At 37.5% G+C, this 19890-nt stretch overlaps 2 protein-coding genes and 1 long non-coding RNA gene across 6 annotated transcripts; all 3 read right to left on the minus strand.

Annotated features, from left to right (window-relative positions):
- Positions 1-303: 303 nt before the first annotated feature.
- On the minus strand, positions 304-2671 carry LOC137713469 (uncharacterized). 2 transcript variants are annotated; one of them, XR_011065310.1, is made up of 5 exons: positions 2289-2671; positions 2022-2189; positions 1819-1899; positions 1032-1116; positions 304-584 (listed from the first exon to the last, which is right to left on the minus strand). It is a non-coding gene; the product is annotated as an uncharacterized lncRNA (long non-coding RNA). The 2 variants fall into 2 exon arrangements; XR_011065309.1 differs by lacking the exon at positions 304-584 and having other exon boundaries at positions 591-1116.
- A 7019-nt stretch (positions 2672-9690) lies between these two features.
- On the minus strand, positions 9691-11732 carry LOC137712327 (F-box protein SKIP23-like). Its single transcript, XM_068451426.1, has 3 exons — positions 11707-11732; positions 10215-11111; positions 9691-10025 (listed from the first exon to the last, which is right to left on the minus strand). Exons 1-3 carry the CDS (start codon positions 11730-11732, stop codon positions 9716-9718), a joined length of 1233 nt encoding a protein of 410 aa, XP_068307527.1. The 3' UTR covers positions 9691-9715.
- Positions 11733-15334: 3602 nt separating this feature from the next.
- Positions 15335-19569, minus strand: LOC137713630 (probable inactive leucine-rich repeat receptor-like protein kinase At3g03770). 3 transcript variants are annotated; one of them, XM_068452954.1, is made up of 8 exons: positions 19097-19569; positions 17152-18498; positions 16926-17059; positions 16582-16825; positions 16268-16479; positions 16152-16174; positions 15950-16061; positions 15335-15789 (listed from the first exon to the last, which is right to left on the minus strand). In XM_068452954.1, the coding sequence occupies exons 2-8, from the start codon at positions 18443-18445 to the stop codon at positions 15577-15579; spliced, it is 2232 nt and encodes a 743-aa protein (XP_068309055.1). In that variant the 5' UTR covers positions 18446-18498; positions 19097-19569; the 3' UTR covers positions 15335-15576. The 3 variants fall into 3 exon arrangements, with proteins under 3 accessions (XP_068309055.1, XP_068309056.1, XP_068309054.1); XM_068452955.1 differs by lacking the exon at positions 19097-19569 and adding an exon at positions 18969-19013; XM_068452953.1 differs by lacking the exon at positions 19097-19569 and having other exon boundaries at positions 17152-19082.
- Positions 19570-19890: the final 321 nt, after the last annotated feature.

Genomic DNA, 19890 nt, shown 5'->3' on the forward strand with positions numbered 1-19890 from the left:
AACTTCTTTGATTGTCCTCTTATTAGTTAAAGAATCATTTTTTCAAGAGAGTTTAAGGGTTTCTTACACTCAATGAAACAAGTGAAGCAATTGTATCTCCCATTGCAAGGAGGCAGGAGTTTCCTACTATTCTATTTTCTCTCTTTTTTGCTATTAACAATTGGCTGCAATGAAGGGGATTAGTCTGTAACCAATATGCGGTGGAACATCCTATACTCGCACACAATTTTTTGATGACAAAACAAAACGAAAAAACTGAGAGGGAGGGATGCAAAATACCCAAAGCCCATTTAGTAGAAACTAGAAAACATTGCCCGCGCGTTGCTGCGGGATTAAGAATCATATGAAAAATTATGTTTCCAAGGTATAAAAGACTGTTAGAAAAGATTAAATATAGGAAAAGATATTATTTAGTCGGGTGTAACCTTTTTTTGCCACTGATAAAAAGAGGTCTTATGTAGGGTGTAACCTTTTTTTGCCACTGATAAAAAGAGGTCTTATGATTTTTTTTTTTTTCTTTTTTGTGAGACATTGTAGTTGCCTCATTATCGGTCTCATCTTCAAGAAAGAAGGTTACATTGTACCTGTGTTTAAATGTAATTTAGAATGTTAAATATCAAATAAAGTAAAAATAACTTGCAATTTGCATAAAAGACTTCAAATTATCCATAAAAAAAGAGTAAAACTTCCTGTGATTTGGCCTCCACATAAAAGAAAGATTAATGAAGGATTTGTACAGTCAAACTCACAATTTAATAACAAAAGTTAAGTAATAAATATAATATGTCAACTTATTCATCACTTGACAAATGACGTAAACATTGATAATTGATTTTATCACTGAAAAAATAATTTAAGAACCAAGTTAAAACCCATAGGCTTATTCCATGCATTTTGAAGGGGACCTAGTTTCCTTTTTAATTTTACTTGGAATAAATAACACTTTACATTTCATCTACAACCTAAAACAACAAAACAATGTAGGAAATGGTATAAAACAAACATTAAAATACAGATGGTAAGGCCCAAACCTATGACTGAAGATATTTGATTGCTAAATGATTAGAGCTTGAACTGGTTCTAAGCAACTTCTACCCTTCATACTCATCAAATGATCTGTAATTGCAGCAACAATAAAAAAATCCATAAAAATCACTTTAAAATGTCTGCCAAATACCAAAAAAAATTCAAATTTTCTCAAGATTTAGCCTAACCATTTTGCTAATTCCCATCAATAACATTTTTACTGCATTTGACGCCAGTGGACTAAGTTCCTCATTTGTAAGCAAAACCAATTCTTTTTTTACACTGTAAATATCATCAAGTTTAATCTTTTTATCTCCTTTTATTCCTACCAACTACAACCTCTTTTTATCTCCTTTTATTCCACCTACCAACTGCGACCTCTCTCCCAAATTACACACTTTCTAATATCATTTTCTCACCAATTATTACAACAAAATTTCTAACTTGTTTTCTTTTCTTCTCAATATTTACATGGGAAATAATTTGAAATGGTGGAGCTTTTGACTCAATCTCATGGACATTACAACAGGACATCCAATCTCAAGATGGAATAAGATTAATCAGGCGGGAATTATAATGGAAGACCTTTTTAACACCACTTGGTCAGCACCTTCAGCAACTTAAACAGTTTGGCTCTTAAATAAGCAAGCGTGTTTGTTCCTCATAAACGAAAAGGTCAGAACGACATGTGCTTTAAACACAATATTCATCCCCAAATTGAAAACCACCAATCCAAAAAAATAAATTAGATGCACTGACAAAGCTAAAAAATATGGCCAATATCAAACTCACCTTGATGCCCTGTGGATCAGCAACCATGGTCGGAGAAGAAGAGAGAATGAAGCTGCTCTAAAGGTCACCGAGTATCAGGTTCTGAGTGGGAGGAGAAATAAAAAAAAAAAAAAAAAATTTCAATCCATTTATAAATCCAAAATCACAAAACCCCATATTTGAACAAAACAAAACCCCCAAGATGTAAGACTTGAAAAACTTACCAGAAAACCCTAGCTTTTCTGGGCAAAAAATTCCTTCAAATCAATCTGAAACACTGAAGAAGCTTACCTGAGTTCAATAAAGATCAAAATTTAAGCAACTTTCTCACCTGGAAATGTTGGATTAGATGAGCCCAGAAATTCCAATCGAAACCAAATTGGTACAAATTTCTGAAACCAAAAACCAAACCACATCAGATATTCTAAAAAACCATCTAAGAAAACGTAGAAAATTGAAACCTAGTTCGGTGAGAAACATACAACACTTACTTGCAAACAGTGATCAAATCAGCCAAAAAATAATTCCAATCGAACCAAAAAAAGGCCGAAATTAACAATTCTGATAAGTAATCGAAGAACAACAAAATCAACGAAGCAGCACAACGACAGAAAATAGAATCCCAGGCGAAGAGAAATAGGCGGCGACAAACGAACTAACTCGAGGTATGCAAGAGAGGAAAACGGAAAGAAATATCTAGAACAACCGAAGCCAAAGCACCCAGTGATGAAAGACACGTAGAACCATAAGGGCAAAACGGTCTTGTTACTGTAGAAAGGCAACACCAAAATGGAGAGGACGAAAAATTTTGAGGGGCTGTTTCGCCATTTTACTGCTCTAGAACAGTACCGGGGAGTTTGAGTTTTAGTATATATTAATTTGTAAGCAATGTCCATCTGCTAGAAACCTTTCCTTATTTTTGGGATCCTAGATCCACTTTTCATGGATGTTGAATTCCTAGATATGATGTATCGTATGAGGTTCAAAACTTGCAACTTCATCCTAGATATGATGTATCATATAAGGTTCAAAACTTGCAACTTTTTTTTCTTTTCTAAAATACTTTTTTCATGAAATACTCCTACAAACAATCACAAATATTTTTTCAGACAAAAAAAACCAAGCACAATTGTTTTATTACGGTGTAAATGAATATTTTGTGTCATTTCAACTTCTCACAATGATAAATTATCTATTTAAAGTGAGTTGTACAAATGCAATCACGTCCAATTTTAAATTCTTCATCTACTAAGAATCCATCCATACATTAATTTTAATTACCTAACCCATCGATTGAAGTGTTATAAACAACAGACAAAGTATCTATGAGTAAATGGCACGTTTATGGCATTAAGGTAAATCACAAGTACAACAACAACCATCGACATGACAATTACCTTTAGAAGGCTTACCACAGTTTCTACAACCATATGTGATGTTCGAAGTCTAAATCGTTTGGTGATGTGTATCCTACCTGGTGAAACTATTTAACCTCTACACGAATATCACTTTCATTGTTTCAATCACAAAACTATAACTTTTGCCTACATAACCACGTAATAGTTGGAATTTGTGCGTCCAAATCAGGTAGACATGAGGCAAGGCCGGTTTTGAGATTTTGGGGCCTGTGCAAGACCCCTAAAAATGTATATAATTTTGGTTGGTATGTTTACTTTTACATTTTAATTATTATGATTATGCATAAACTGGGATAAAGAAAAAAAATTGGTGTAGTGGTTAGGTACCTCTTTGTATATCCCTATGTTTCTAGGTTCGAAGCTCCTTATTTTTATATACCCAAAAAAAAAAATATTAAAGCCCTTAAAAGGTGTAACATTGGGTTGCTTTTTTTTTTTTTTTTTTTTTTTTACATATTAGTTTTTATTATTATATATAAATTGAGATAGTGTTAAAAAAGGAAAAAAAAATCTTGGTGTGGTGGCTAGTATCTGTTTACATCCCTATGTTTTTGAGTTCGAAACCCATGCTTTTAAGTACCAACAAAAATTAAAATAAAACATAAAATCATGCTTTTAAATGTCAAAAATATTAAAATAAAATATGAAACATGCTTTTAAAAAAAATTAAACAAAACACAAATCCATGCTTTTAAATACCAAAAAAATAAAAGTTTTCTTTTACATTTTAGTTTTTATTATTATATATAAATTGAGATAGTGTTAAAAAAGAAAAAAAAGAAAAAAAAAAGACTTGGTGTGGTGGCTAGGTATCTATTTACATCCCTATGTTTTTGAGTTCAAAACCCATGCTTTTAAGGACCAACAAAAATTAAAATAAAACGCAAAAGCATGCTTTTAAATACCAAAAATATTAAAATAAAATACAAAACATGCTTTTATTACCAAAAAGAAATTAAAATAAAACACAAAACTATGTTTTTAAATACCAAAAAAATAAATAAAATACAAAACATGCTTTTAAATACCAAAAAGAAATTAAAATAAAACGCAAAACCAGGCTTTTAAATACCAAAAAAATTAAATAAAATACTAAAGAAAAGTCGCTTGGTGGAGTCGGACCTAGTTGGTGGTGCAGTGATAAGACGCTCAGGACAAAGAGACTGAATGAACAATTTGATATATAGATGCAGATTTAATCTATATATTATACATAAAGGAAAAATAAAATCATAAATCGGGAGTCTTGCGAATTGTTGGCCCTGCGTGAGTGGCATCACTTGCACACCCTCAGTGCAGGTTCTGACAGAAGCGGAGAACCTCCTCCAATCCTCTTTTGACGGTCTCAAGGTGCCAAACTCTATTCATAAATTCATTCAAATACATAATCTTCCCCAACCTCCAGAATTCTAGTTTTTTTTTTTTATTTTTTTTTTAGTACAACGATATACACATAATGGGCAACTTAATTTGGTATCGAATTCGTCATCCACGAGATTCAAACCTAAGACCTCTCACTTCCAGATGAAGAGGAATACCACCAGACCGTAGTACTAAATGATAGAATTTCAGCATTTTAAAAGGTCTAGCCAACTGCCTAATTAAATACTAACACAACTTCCTAGTCTACTTAAACTTTATATATGATAATCATCAAATCTCAACCCAAATACATAATTAAAACACAACTTACCAAAACACAAAATTACTAAAATATAAATTAGCCATTTAAATATGAGAGCTCAGTGAATTTCAGTTTGATGCACTGCATCACTACTTCATGTTTTCGAGCTATTTGCTGCTAATCAAAATAAACCTGTCTACAAACTAAGGGCTCATGAGGGAACTTGTCTTGTATGTGGAATATGGAGTTCTTGTCCCATTTCTTGTTCATCTTAATCTTTTAGTGGTGATTGTGTATTTATTTTTGTCCAATTTTGTGACTGGAAAAACTGAAAAAGACTCAAATGAAATAAAAAAATTATAACAATTTATAGCATAATTTTTGTTTCTACTCGTGGGCTCTTTGGTAAAAAAAGAGTACAAAATTAACTGTTTTAGCAATTTTTATTTAGGTTAATAAATAAATTTTTTTAAAAAATGTTCGAAGGCAAATATTGTATGCTCTGGATTCGAGAACATCTACATAGCAACAGAGTAACCATGATGTTAATACTATGTTTGGATGAAGAAATTTTAAAATGATGGAAATTGAAAAGACGAGATTTTATTTTCTAGAATTTGTGAATTTTCTTATTTGGTAAACCTAAAAAAATAATGGAATTGAATATGAAATTTTTTATTTTTAAACTCTCATTCATAGAAATTGGGAAATGACACCTATTTACATGGAATTTAAACTTGGGAATTGGAGGTCCCAAATTCCAAGTTTTTTTCCACGCGGAAATTCTAAATTTCTATATTTATGAATCCAACAAGGGAATTGGTGCATGTCAATTTATAAATTCTAATTTTTACCCAAATTCCAAGTTTATTTCCCTCATCCAAACATAGTGTAAGGGTTAGTTTGATATTGCTGTGTTTAAAAAAAAATGTTTCTACTATGTTGTGAGAATAAATAGTTATTGTGACATCCCACATCGCCCAGGGGAGTGATCCTTAAATGTATATTCCCATCCCTACCTAGCACGAGGCCTTTTGGGAGCTCACTGGCTTCGGGTTCCGTAGGAACTCCGAAGTTAAGCGAGAAGGGGGCTAGAGCAATCCCATGATGGGTGACCCACTGGGAAGTTGCTCGTGAGTTCCCAAAAACAAAACCGTGAGGGAATGGTAAGCCCAAAGCGGACAATATCGTGCTACGGTGGTGGAGCGGGCCCGGGAAGTGATCCGCCCCGGGCCGGGATGTGACAATTTGGTATCAGAGCCTAACCCTGGTCGTGGTGTGCCGACGAGGATGTCGGGCCCCTAAGGGGGGGTGGATTGTGACATCCCACATCGCCCAGGGGAGTGATCCTTAAATGTATATTCCCATCCCTACCTAGCACGAGGCCTTTTGGGAGCTCACTGGCTTCAGGTTCCGTAGGAACTCCGAAGTTAAGCGAGAAGGGGGCTAGAGCAATCCCATGATGGGTGACCCACTGGGAAGTTGCTCATGAGTTCCCAAAAACAAAACCGTGAGGGAATGGTAAGCCCAAAGCGGACAATATCGTGCTACGGTGGTGGAGCGGGCCCGGGAAGTGATCCGTCCCGGGCTGGGATGTGACAGTTATAAAATAAAGTTGTTAAGAGTTTGCTAAACCCTTTTTTTTTTTGTAAAAGTGCTTTTAATAAAAAAAGTAGTATTTGAGTGTTTGGTAAATTTTTACATAAATTGTTTTGGATATGTTAACTGACACACCCTGACCGAGATCAGGGCATGCTGCCCGTCACATGGAAGTGACGTAACCATGTGCACAGTGCGGAAACTAATAAATAATAATAAAAGTACGAATAAATAAAAACCAGCTGTACACAAAGTAATAACATACATGTGCAAGCGTAAGTGTGAAAATCCAAGTTCAGAGCACAGAAGACCTAGTGCAGTCCGGGAGAAACAATACTAAATAAACACACCCAAAGGCGGTCCTACACTGGTGATAATCTGTCAGATAAGCCGAGAAAATCCTTTGGGGAGCCACCAAAAGTGCTAGCCAACTAGAACTTGGAGGGGCGCAAAACAGAAAGCGTGAGTGGGCAAAAACAAAGCTTTTCGAAAATCATTTCATAAACAAAGTTCTAACCCCTCGCCATAAAACCTGTATACTTCCCAGAAAATATAATATATACATATATACATATATATAAATCATGCTCGGAAATATGCCATGCCACATGCCTCGAAATAAAATGCAAGTACTCAGGTAATGCCAAACAATGCCATGTAATATGTCAGCCGGAGTCACCTAACGTGACCTGTACGGCTGAATCTAGAGCTCAAATCTCCAACTCACTAACTACATCTGCACACGAGTCGGAACCACCTAAATTGGTTTGTACGACAGGACTGGGTGTATAATAAGTACGCTCAAGTGGTACGATCACGTGAAGACTGGGCGAATAATCGCGGGTCACCTACGAGTCGGAACCACCTAAAGTGGTCTGTACGATAAGACTGTGCACCTAACTTGGATCCAAGGTGAGCATGTGGTGCGGGAGGTGAACATCACGTGAAGGACTGTGCCCAACTCTGGGCGGGAGCACTAACACCGGGGGTGCAAGTTATGAGCTCTCTATGCATCTCAAATCACTACTAAATATAAACATAAACCATAACTTACCTGGTACTTACCTGTGCGTCCGCAGCACCAAACATATGTATACATGCAACTAATAATGCATAATTAAATGGGTAAACATAATGCATGGCATAAAAGCGTATAAACGTTTCATTTCACTTTCTGGGAAAAAACATAAGTATATAGGTATATACGAAAAACCAAAAGCCCACTCACTGGTATGTAGAAGGGTCGTAACCTCCTTGCCTCGAGTGACTGCGCTAGTCCTCGAGATAGGTCTCACCTATATGCGAAACAATTATAAATACGTAAATTTTAAAGCACATAACCAACCTTACGAAATAACTTCTCATAAAATGCTTAAATAGGATGTATGAATACACCAACGTGATCTACTCAACCTCAGGAACATCCCCATATTTTTAAAATAATTTTTCGACGCCTCACGCGCCCCCACGCGCCGGCCAAGGCACGGCCACACGTGCCGCCCACGCGCAGGCACGTGCCTGGCACACTGACGGCGTCAGTTAACGCTGACGGATTCCGTTAACGCCGTTAGGAACATTCTGTCCAAACTGATGGAATATTCTGTCGTCTTCTCCGGCCAAACTCCGGCTAAACCTGCAACTCACGATCCCGACGTCCAAAACCTTCAAACGAACCATCCCGAGCCATATAAGGACCTCACCGAGCTTCCTACAAGCTTGAAATTCCCAAAAACACAAGAATTAATGTGTGTATGAACAGTGACCAAAATCGGGAATCTCGAGTTCGACGTGAAAACGAAGGTATCCTTACCTGAAATGGGTATGGTTGAACTCCTAAGGACCTCACGAGCACAACTGTGTAACTTGTTTCCTCGATCTGTGAAGATTTCAAGGGTTTTGGGTGGTGTCCGTACGAAAAGGATAGGAAAGGGATAGAGAGAGGGTCTCGGGACAGATAGGGAGAACAGGAGAGAGGGGTGAGGATGATGATGGATGTGTGGTTGGGATGCAACCAACCAAGAACTCAAAACAACCACACAAACAACAATTATCCATTAGGGGCAAAATCGTCATTTCACCTCTATGGTACGAAAAGTCTGGGACGGGCTGTCATTTTAACGACTAAAAAGGATATAGTATTTAATGTGATATAATAATGGTTAAAGAGAATAATGCAGGGGGCAAAGATTGTAATTTTGTAAAACAGAGTTATACTTGCCATTTGAAAAGTTCACTAAATGAGCATTGATTACTGTGTTTTAAAAAAAAAAAAAAAAAAAAAAAAACCTTTTTAGAAGCATAGTAACCTTGCTTCTGCTTTTATGTTTTTTTTACTTTCATTGATAGCAGATTTTTTTTAAATTTTTTTTTTTTTTTGTTTTACCAAACATATTTAATGTTTTAAATTATTTAATAAGTTGCTTCTTTTGAAAGCACCACAATCCCAAACCACAAACCCTAAGCATGTCGTTTGGTCTTAATCATGTCATTAATTCGGTCTTAGTCTCCACTATACTAATGATTCAGTTGGAATTGCATGTTCTAGTTGTTCGTCTTATATTAGTGATGTGTTGCATGGGCGGAGCCACTTTGGGGCCATTCGCCCCCATTTTTTATTTTATTTTATTTAAAAGAAAAAAAGCTCATAATGCACATGGTAATCTTACGTGATAGAGTGTTTTCACTTTTCAGTTAGGGAATTTTTTAAGAATCAATTGAGAAGTTGGGTTATAGATCAATAGATGAACAATAACATGTTTATTTTTATAAAGATATTTGATGGTATTAGTAATAAAAAAACTTTATAAATTAATATATAAGTGTTTTGTTTAGTAAATTCTTGAGTTTTTTAATTTATAACTTTGTTGTTTGAGAATGGTCCCGTTCATATTGATCTCTGGCTTCGTCCATGATGTGTTGTATGGCTAAGATAAGCTAATACATCTGTACCTTGATTGAAACCATTGTACCTCTGCTAGATTGCAGATAAGAATGAAGGTGTAATATAGGATCAAGTGAATTATTGAAATTATTATGCAGTTTCAGCAACCTTTTGCTCTGCTAAGATCTCAATTTCGAGTTCGTTTTTCTTCATATTTTTCGGTAATCGATCATCATAAACACCAACTTGGAAACGGAAAACAGAAACACACAAGACAATGAGATGTATAAGTTACAAAAACTACTACAAAGTTCAAACAGAGAATCATAAGAAGTCATCGAGCTAGAACAGAATACATGGTATGTAAAAGAGAAACACCACCGATCGAGAACTTATTCAACGCCCATTGCGGCATCTCACGACGGCCTTGATCTTCCTCCTCCTCCTCGCCCTTGATCCGGAGTCTTCCCCTTGATCACGTCTGCAAGACAACTCTGGCATATTAGGCCACGTCCAGGTTGGGGGTGGGCAAAAGATGATGTTCGAACTCGGAAAATCTGCTAACCGCGAGACACGGCCAGAATCCAAGCTGTACACTGCAATATCGCTTAATATGCTTCTTAACCGATGGAACTCGTAACTCTTGCTATGATGAGGCTCGTGGAAATAAATACATCTCCCTTCCACTCCAGGGAAATCTTTCATCCCGTCCGTCCCATTACATATAGTGTGTGTCATACTTTTTGGGTATAAGCCCTTAGCGCAAGCACTAAGCAAGTAAACTACCTTTTTCGCTAAACCAACAAGGCATTCCATTGAATGAAGCCCACTTCCCTCCTAGAATAGAAAGCCGCTTTCGGGGGATAACTCTTGCTCACAGGCTCCCTGAAACCAAGAAAGAGAGAAGCAGCCGTCATCCCCTAGCACCAATATTCGATCATCCAGAGCTTGCGCCTCTAGCTTAACCCATTGCTTCTCGTGAGCTTGAGCGTAAAAAATCTCGAATGTATAGTCTGACGGATTTCCCTTCAAATACATATCAACTAAAAGCAGCTCTCCCAACGACTCCACCAACTTCTTCTTCTTCTCGTGGTCAAGGCAAGCGATATTCGGTAATGGAGATGCAATCATTTCCGTATTCAGACAAGAATCAACCGCCACTGCTCTCCCGTCACGACACACGGCACAAAACCTTCCTTTGAAGAAAATAACGTCTTGAAAATCGCGGTATTCGTCATCCAACTTCAGAAGGAAGTTGGTGCAATCTACAACGTCAGCACCTAGCTCTCCGTAGTACAACGTTCCGAATAGATCAATTGCCATGAAAGCAGGGAAATCAAGATTCAAGGATGCAGCCACCTTAAAATCACCACGCATCTCCCCACCATATTCTACTAGACTATACATTATTGCCACTTCAAATACCCGAGATTCCATAAAGTTGAATACCTTGGGGAAGGACTTGGGCTGCCCTCGAAATAAGCGGGAGAGCGGATGCAACATGTGATGAGTGTGTTGTTCACCCTTTTGATCAAGACCTACTTGTTTGACATTAATCAACCAACCTCTTTTCTGGGGATCATCATCGTTGGGAGGTGCGAGATGATAGACTACACTCTCGACGAGGGTAAAGCTATATCCGCAAATATCATAGCCGCTGTCTGGGTCTGCAATGTTCACTTCCGAGGGCAATTGGAGCAGGTTCTTCTCGAAGGAAGGAATCGAGGACCGCCACAACTTACAGACTGCGCGGAATCTAGAAACGTCGGTTTTGGTGTTGAGGCGGTTTCGTCTGGGATATTACCGGAACCACTCGCCATATGCATATATTAAACTATCAAGGCTTAGCTGGTACTGCAAAACGAAAGAAAAGATCCCGGGAAAGAAGAAGAAGAAGAAGGCAGAAAAGATCCCGGTTTCTGATGTTCTCTCTCAATCTTTCTCGTTCTCAATCTCGTGGTGAAAGCACAAACTGTGAATATGAATACTCAGTGCTTAATCACTCCTTTTATATCGTCGAATCCTAATGACAATTGGAAAGGGTACTTTCAGTAAAGTTTCCTTGTTTTACACGTCCAAACAAATCCTAGTGACAAATGGAAAACTTTGTGTGTGTATGTAGTAAACCAATCCCTATGTGAATAGGAAACTTTTCATTTTTATTCTTCGTTATCCTAAAAGGCTAAATGTCATAATTATTAAGGGTGATAAATTAATTACTTAATCAATATCCATATATTTAAGGAAAGAAATAGAATAGAATACACAACACTGAATAAGGTCCTGAGCGGTAGGACTAATGTCCGGTTAGAATGAAGTATTTCAACTAGAAAATCACCCGCATTTTTATCAAGTTCCCGTCACGAAGCCAAAACAAAGGAGCATACCTGACTTGGAATTCTACAACATGCATTTCCTTTGAACTTCCAATAAAGTGTCTCTAAATTTTAATCGGAGGGTCAACTTCTTGGGATTCAAACTCATTGGAAATTACCTTTGTTTTTGGGTAAAGGAGAAATAATTAACAATTGCTACGCACGCACCACTTAATATGTAAATCCACTTGTAAAAATTAGAAGAGCAAATGAATTAGCTAAGTATTCCTAACAGTTATCAAGTCAAAAATAAGTAACAGTTATTAAGTCAAAATTAAGTTCCTCGCAACACTCCAGCAAAGCTCCGCTTCTTGAAATTTTGACTTGGATTTGGATTCGGACTTGGTAGCTAGCATGCACCCGGAGCGAGTTCAGTCTCTTGTTCTTCCTATATTAAGCAATTCATGTAGTTGTCAGTTCCACTACTGAGAGCGGTTCAAGACATCTGCTCATTATCTGCACTAAAATTGAGTTTTTTTGTTTAATCTCTGCTAAACTCTTGCTTTTTGTCTGAAATTTTCGATGTGCAAAGGGAACCTTGAGCGATGAAGTATATCGCAGAGGGCATCGATCGTATAGATCACAAGCGCAAAGGGTAAGAATCCATTCATATACAACTTTTTTTGGTATATTATTGAAGGTTCTTATTTATGATAGACTGTTTGTTAACTCCTCTTTTATTGTAACAACGGGTCCTGAAATTTACAGAACAAAAGGGGTATTTTGGTGTTTTCACTTTGATTGGGTTTTATTTGTTTAAATATTTCTTTTTAGTGTTAAATGGGGGAATTTCTCATATATAACCAATACTTACCCTGTAATTTCATAAATGTCTGTTTTTATAAAAACTATCAATTATAGCAAAAAACACGCTTAAATAGACCAAACTGTCCTCAAAATTATAATCAAATTACACTACACCTAAAATCGTTGGAATTCCCTGTCATTCAAACTCACAAGACTGCTTACTTATCACCGGACCACCCACCACCGCAACCCTCCCCCCTTCTGCCTTTGCTTATCCTTCTCCTTCATATTGTTTTGAAATGTTCAATTAAAAAAACTAAAATAATAACTAGTTTTTGTTCTTATACTTTCGGTATGCGTTGAAAACCTAACAAATCAAAAGGAAATATATTAGGAAAGTTGAATGAGGGTCTGGCTAATTGGGAGCAACGATGGCATGTTGCCATCTATTCACTGATCATTAGGAGCTCTACCTTTTGTCAAAAGCCCATCAGAATTGCTTGTAGACAAACAAATTTCAATTTTTATTGCAAAACCAAAATCATAAACAAAATGTCTGATTGATTGGGAGGTGGGGATGAGACCATGAGATGTGGATGGTATTGTCAAACAGCAAGTTTTCTTGGAAATGAATTCAGGTTCATTCATAAACAGGTTCATTCATCTAATAGTGTTTCGATTTAGGGTTAGGTTTGTTATTAACTTTGAGGGTATTGAGGTCTACTCCAGTAAAATTTTGGATATATTTGATAATTTTTATAAAAATTGATATTTATGAAATTAAAATGTAAATTTAGGCTGTATATCATACATTCTCGTTAAATGGTATGCCCAAGAGGCCCACCTCTGTTTTGGTCCCTCGACCCTCCCTTCTCCTTGCCTGCCACGTGGCACCCTCTCTCTCTCTCTCCATCACTTTCTCTTGGTCTCTCTTTTCTCTTCCTCTCCTATTTTCCGTGTACAACGCTAAGCCCTCTATCTCTCTTTCTATCTCAGCTCTCCCTCTCGTCTCTACTTTGTGCTCTTCTCCCCCGAGCGCGCACATGCACACACACGGACACCCATTTCCTCCGTTGAACACCATCACCCACCACCGTCGTTGGACTCTCCTCTCTCCCTCCTTCTCTGTGAAGCACAGAGACCACCCAAACATGCTTAGCACACCCACACGCCGGCAAGTTCTACCTTTCCCGACTAGGTGAGGCTCGAAATACCATTGCTCATCCTTCCTTTTCAACATTCTGGGTTGTTTTAAAGAATTTAAGTATGTTTTGGGGACGTTTGACAAAGAAAAACCAGCTCGGGGAGACTTCCCCATATCCTGGCGAGATCCTGAAACTTCCAGGCCTTTTTCCGGCCAACTTCGGCCAACTCCGGCCACCACATGTTGTGAAAATGGTACGAAGCTCTTCCTTGTTCCTTGGGCTTCATTTTGGTATATTGCACAACCTGTTTTGGTTACGTTTTGTGGTTGAACGATGCTTGGAAAGCTCCGGCTTTCCTCTTCCTCGAAACCGGCATGGAAACGGGCCAGGCCCGACCTGAAAACACTAACCCAACCCAATCATTGGGCCAAGCTACCCGGCCCAACCTTGAGTCCAGCCCAGAAACCTTTCAGCCCAAACCCATAGAACCGGCCCAAAGTTTAGGCCCAGAATCGGCTGGACCGACCCAACCCAAATGGAATATTCTCTGGAATATTCCTAGAATATTCTTTGTGTTGACTTTTACGAAATTTGCTCGGGACCCTTCTTAGGGTAATTCGATGTCATGAATCTATTTATGACGTTCGTTTCCTGAAATTCAATCGTTATAGTATAGTTTTATTAATTGGTACCTTTATGTACTTAAGTGTAATTGTTTGTGGCGTTTCCATCCACCCTTGGTTACACGACTCTTCGCCAATGGTGTAAGGTGAGAAGACCCTTTCTAAAATGCATATTTTACTATTAGAAATGTATACATGAAAAACATGATTTAACGATTACGTTTTATGAAATGTTTATGAGTAAATTGGATTTACACTTTATGATATTCATGCTTTATCGAGTTTACGTTCTTTATAGTATATATGATTGATGACTATATGCTACAAATAGGTTTTATGATATGACGTTTTAACTATTGAACTCTGATTAAGATAGATATATATATATATATATATATATATTATAAATATTATGTTAATGTCCTTACATACTTACTTAGTGGTTATTCGAACGGTCCTGCCTACGAGCGATTGATACTTATATGCCTTTGGGTGGGTGTTGTAGGAGCCTACGGGCGATTGATACTTATTTTGGCTTTGATCGGGTGATGTAGGGGCCTACAGGTCGATTGATATTTATATTGGCTACGGCCAGGCATTAGGTTGGTGCCTACGGGTGGGAGATATTTATATTGGCTTCAGCCAAGCGTAGGTGACTTTGGCCAAAAGATACTTATTTATATTGGCCTTAGTAGGGCGTAGATTGGTGGCTTCGGCCAGAAGATATTTATATATTGGCTTCGGCTGGAAGATGTAGTGCCTACAGGCAAATGGTACTGTCTACGGGCGAATGATCTGCCTACAGGCGCGTGATGTAGAACCTTCAGATGAATGATGAAGTGTTCTATATGTATATGCCTTATACACACACACACACACACAATATGACTTCGTCACCTTCGGATGTCGGCCAGCACGTGCCTACCTTGATGTTTGGTGGATATCGGGATCGAGCGTGTCATTTATACAATCAAATCCTTATATTAACGATGTTAATCTTGCTGTATATAATTAAGTTTATTTATATCAAGAATATTTAAGTTTTTTCAGTAATCTCAGATGAATTAGTTATTTATACGAGCTAGAATGGTAACGTGGTTTGTAACAAAAACAAAGCTTTCTCTGTTGGCCCAAATGTTTTTAGGTATACAACTCAATGTGGCGGTCAGATGTCTCTATATTTTTGGATAATACTAATGAATAAAGCACGTGATATAACATTGGTGGACTATTGTCGATCACACTAAAGAATTTCACATATTCTCTCTTGTTTATTTAGCCCCAAAATCAATATTCTGAAAATCAATGAAGTGGCAGTGATTTGGAGAGGCTACAAAAATATAACTCAATGAATGCGCTGCAGTGTGTCAAATCTTTTGGTCTCCATCTGCTGTTTCTTCCTGCACTTGAGCTGCGTACTGTAAGTTCCAAAGGATGTCCTCAAAAGATGGACGGCTCGATTCTGGACAAATGCAATTGTTCATTATAGAGATCACGATCGACAGAGACTCTTGTGAGCATGTGGCTAGAATAGCCGGTTCAACTATCTGCTTCCGCCCGTCCTGGCTATTCAGAGATGCCTGCAGCAAATTGTAGAACCATTTTTCGATCAATAAAAGCGCGTACTTATACGGTCACCAAAATCTTGAGAACAATAGGACATGATGAATTCTGCACATTTTTCGTGTGAAGCGTAAATATTAGTGTAGATAAGCAACAGGTCAGAAGTTAATGAGTAACCATATTATTTTGAAGGATTACTTCTCTTCGAGAAGGCATGGAAGATCCAACAAGAGCCTCCAGTAGTATGTATCCGAAGCTATAAGCATCGTCCTCTAAACTTTTCATTTGCCTGATCAAGACAATGTTAAATGTCAACAACTAAAGAACTCTAGTACAAACCTGCAGAAAGTAGACAGTAAAAATATGGTGTAAATTTTACCATGATGTTAGGCCATCTTTTGCCTACAAACAAGACAAGTACACAATCAGAACTGCGTGGGAAGAAAAAATTATCGCAGGGGTAAATGATCATTGAGTCACTATGAGGAGACATACCGTGGATTTATTGGTTTCTTCTGCTAGAATGGACAGTCCATAGTCACTCAATTTTGCCATACCATGCTCATCGAGCAAGATATTGTTCGTCTTTAGGCGGTTGCAGAAGAAACCAGGAATAATTCCGGTATGTAGGAAGTGCACAGCCTTGGCCACACTAATTAGAATTGCCAATCTCTCCGACCAGTTGAGAACCTTTCCAGGACTATTCCCTACAAAAACATACATAACATTATTGCTATGCTTAGACAACAAAATGATAAGTTTGTGTTTTTCCACCAAGAGTATATTGTGTTTAGGTTTTGAAAATTTACCAGAGAGATGAGCACGGAATGTCCCATTGGGGACATACTCAGACACAAGATAGACCTTGTTCGGACTGTAATCATCTTGTCCACCACCATCGAGGCAGTGCCCTAAAAGGCACACCAAATGCTGGTGCCGAAGCTTGGAAAGCAGGTCCAACCGAAGTTTAACATTTCGAATTGTGTACTTTTTTGACAAAGGCAGGCACCTTATAGCAACTTGAGTCCCATTGTATAGTCTTCCTTTGTAAAGCTGCATGCCAAAGGAAAAAAAGAGTAAGAACTTAAAGAATATATGTAGTTACGAAAATTATAGTTTCAATTCGTAATTATGTTCTGCATTGAAACTATACCTTCCCATAGGAACCTTCACCCAAAAAGGCAGAGCTGTTGAAATTTTTCGTAGCTTCCATCAACTCTTCCAAAGAAAATGTCCGGCACACGGGGAGGCCTTGTATCCCTACCTTTCCATCTTGTGAAATAAATCCTAAATAAGCAAAAAGAACCAACTTGATCAGCTTAAATATTCATTCAATGAAACAAAAAAAGAGAGTACATTCTGGTTAGCGATTGACCTACTTGCACTTGCTAGAAGCTTGGTCGAAAACCCATCTGCTGAATTTTCCTGCACTGATTTATGCAGCAAATTCTGCTCCGATATTCCACGAAGGCAATATCTTCTGCAGAAAATGATAAACCCTAAAACCAGAAGCACACTAAGTACAACTAATCCTAGAATCACTCCCACCAAGATCCCTACATTGTTCCCTCCGGACTCTTTCTTCTTCAGGCTGATCACTTCCTTGCAGTATGCTTGTTCATGCTGGTTTTGCATACCAATGGACAAACAATTCCCACCAAATTTCACAACTCTCTCTTCTGATACGTTTCTTAAGCATGAAGGCAACTTACCCGTCAAACTATTATTCGATATATCGATGAAATTAAGCTTGCTACCGCAGATTAGATTGCCTGAAAGCAAGCCACTCAGCAGATTTGACCCCAAGTTCAAGTAACTAATATTAGGCAAAGAGAAGACTGCAGCAGGAGGTGTGCCTATAAGTGCATTGTGTGACATATCAATGTGTTGAAGTCCACTTAACTTGCCATATTTCACTGGAATCTGGCCGGAGAAGGAGTTTTCGCTGATGGAAAGCATGACCAACCCTTTCGGCATTGGAGGCAACACAGAGTTCAATTTGTTCCTGCTCAAATCTAGCACTTGTAAACTGCTTAGGCTACTAAGACCTTGCAATGTACCTTCCAACTTGTTGTTCCTCAAGCTCAGAGTTGTAAGATTGGAAAGCGAATCAAACCAATCAGGGAAAGTATCATTTAAGAAATTCTCATCGATTTTAAAAGTTTGAAGCATTACCATTGCGGAAATCCTAGGTGGGATTGAACCGAATAGAAAGTTCGAGCTCAAATCCAGATGTTCAAGGGAAGACAGCCTATGAATCTTATCTGGAAGTTGACCCCAAATGCCCAAAGACACAAGGCTAAGAACTCTCAAACTTTTTAGCCTTGAAAGGGTAGTGACAAAAGAATCCAAAGAAAAAGAATTTGATAAAGTTTGGCTATGGATTGGAAAGCCGTTGAAGTAGCCGCTTTCTTTGGATTGCTTAATCTTATCACCCTTGATTCTGAGCTCAATTACAAGATTGTCCAAGCATGTAATGTTAACTTGACCAAATGAAGAAATGGAGCAGAAATCTAAGCTGGGATTGTTCCAAATTTCTAGTTGTTTTGGATACTCTAAGTGCTTTCTGAGCTGCAGAAGCACTTGGGTCTGTGAGGATTGGAGTTGATGAGTGCCTAGAAGTAAGAAGCTCCATGCAAAACAGAATAGCAGAAATGATCTGAAACACCCCATTACAAAATCGCTTTTCTCAGAAGTGCTTCATGAAGGAGTTAAGTTTCTGAAATCTGCAAAATAAAAGAACCCAATAAAGCAGGAATTGAAAACTTCCAACCTATATTTAAGAATGATGGTAACTATTTGGGGATCATTAAAGATGAAACACAGTTGTGAGTTATGACAGAATCAGATTGGATAATGGGAAATTCATGAGATTTTAGAGAAACCGAGATAAGATAAAATACAAAAAAGAAAGTTCATACGAGATAAAAGAAAATAAAATGTCCAAAGTTGAGCATTTGAGAAAGTTTCAACAAACATATGAAGCAGGCAGAAACAGAGAAAAATGGAAGTGAAGTTCCAAGTGGATGATCACACTTGCTTCCTAATACACTGTATTAGATTTTCTTACACGTCGATATTCTAAAATACTCAAATCCTTCACACAGAGGGATTAAGATTGAGTGCAAAGAGACAGACACGTATGGTGGTCAACTAGCTTAAAAATTCAAACTTGAATTCAACGAGGCAAACTCACACTCTAACTAACTGGCTTATCCCACGTCTGTAAAACGAGTTTATTAGATGCAATAAAAATTGTGAAATTTTTTAGAAAAATGGATGTAAAAGATGAGAAAGTTTGGAGAGAAAGTGGGTGGTGGGTACCTCCAATGAATGCATTAAAGTTCTCCCACATGGTGTTCTTTCTTGGAAAGAAAAGTGGTTTATCTCCATCATTAATGGAGTAGGCTTTACTTAATATTCTGAAACAGTATTTGCCCTCTCTGCGCAGCAACGAGAGAAGTGGTAGACCTCATGAGACCAACTTGAAAACACAAGAAAAATTGTGGAAGGGAGTTCGTACTTTTTTTATGAAGCAATGACTTATGAACTTGGTATCTTAATTTGTCCTATCGACTTTCAATTTTGATTTCTGGCCGTCTAATATTTTAAAACATGCTAATTTGTCCACAACTGACAAAATTGTAATCAAGAGTTATTTCCGTTCATCAAACGAGGAATAGCACAACAAAAAGGTGATAAATTTAACAATTCAGAAAAACTTATTTTATAGATTAAGAGCTTATAACTAAACTGAAAGTTGAAGGAGTAAATCAGAACTTTGTAGATTGAGAGAGTCTGGCTAGTTTTTTTTTTTTTTTTTTTTTTTTTTTTTTTTGTAATTCGATTATGAACACAAAATATGTAAAACAAAAGGGTAAATTGGTAAAAGGAATGCATGTCCTTTGAACTTGTGATTGCTACTTGCCATAACTTTACAGGCTGTGTGCCAAACCAGGACCAAAATTAGCAGCAGACGAAGCCATACAAATTTTCTGAAGCAGTCGGCTAGTTAGAAGATATTTCATATGTACATACTATCATACTAGCACTGCCAAACAAATTGTACTGGATTGGAATGGAAAACTCAAAACTCAAATCTCCATCGCTTTGAATGC

The sequence above is a fragment of the Pyrus communis genome, chromosome 13, assembly GCF_963583255.1.
Source record: "Pyrus communis chromosome 13, drPyrComm1.1, whole genome shotgun sequence".
Lineage (NCBI taxonomy): Eukaryota > Viridiplantae > Streptophyta > Magnoliopsida > Rosales > Rosaceae > Pyrus > Pyrus communis.

Excerpts from the sequence above, each read along its gene's own strand:
- LOC137712327 (XM_068451426.1), bottom strand. The coding sequence starts at position 11,732 with ATGCATGTTGTAGAATTCCAAGTCAG. Across the intron at positions 11,112-11,706 it reads GTTGTAGAATTCCAAGTCAG|ACGAAACCGCCTCAACACCA; the intron begins GTATGCTCCTTT and ends GTAATATCCCAG. Across the intron at positions 10,026-10,214 it reads GACGGCTGCTTCTCTCTTTC|GATGAAAGATTTCCCTGGAG; the intron begins TTGGTTTCAGGG and ends TGGGACGGACGG.
- LOC137713630 (XM_068452954.1), bottom strand. The coding sequence starts at position 18,445 with ATGGGGTGTTTCAGATCATTTCTGCTATTCTGTTTTGCATGGAGCTTC. Across the intron at positions 16,480-16,581 it reads ATTCCGTGCTCATCTCTCTG|GGAATAGTCCTGGAAAGGTT; the intron begins GTAAATTTTCAA and ends ATGTTTTTGTAG. Across the intron at positions 15,790-15,949 it reads TAATCCTTCAAAATAATATG|GCATCTCTGAATAGCCAGGA; the intron begins GTTACTCATTAA and ends AATTTGCTGCAG.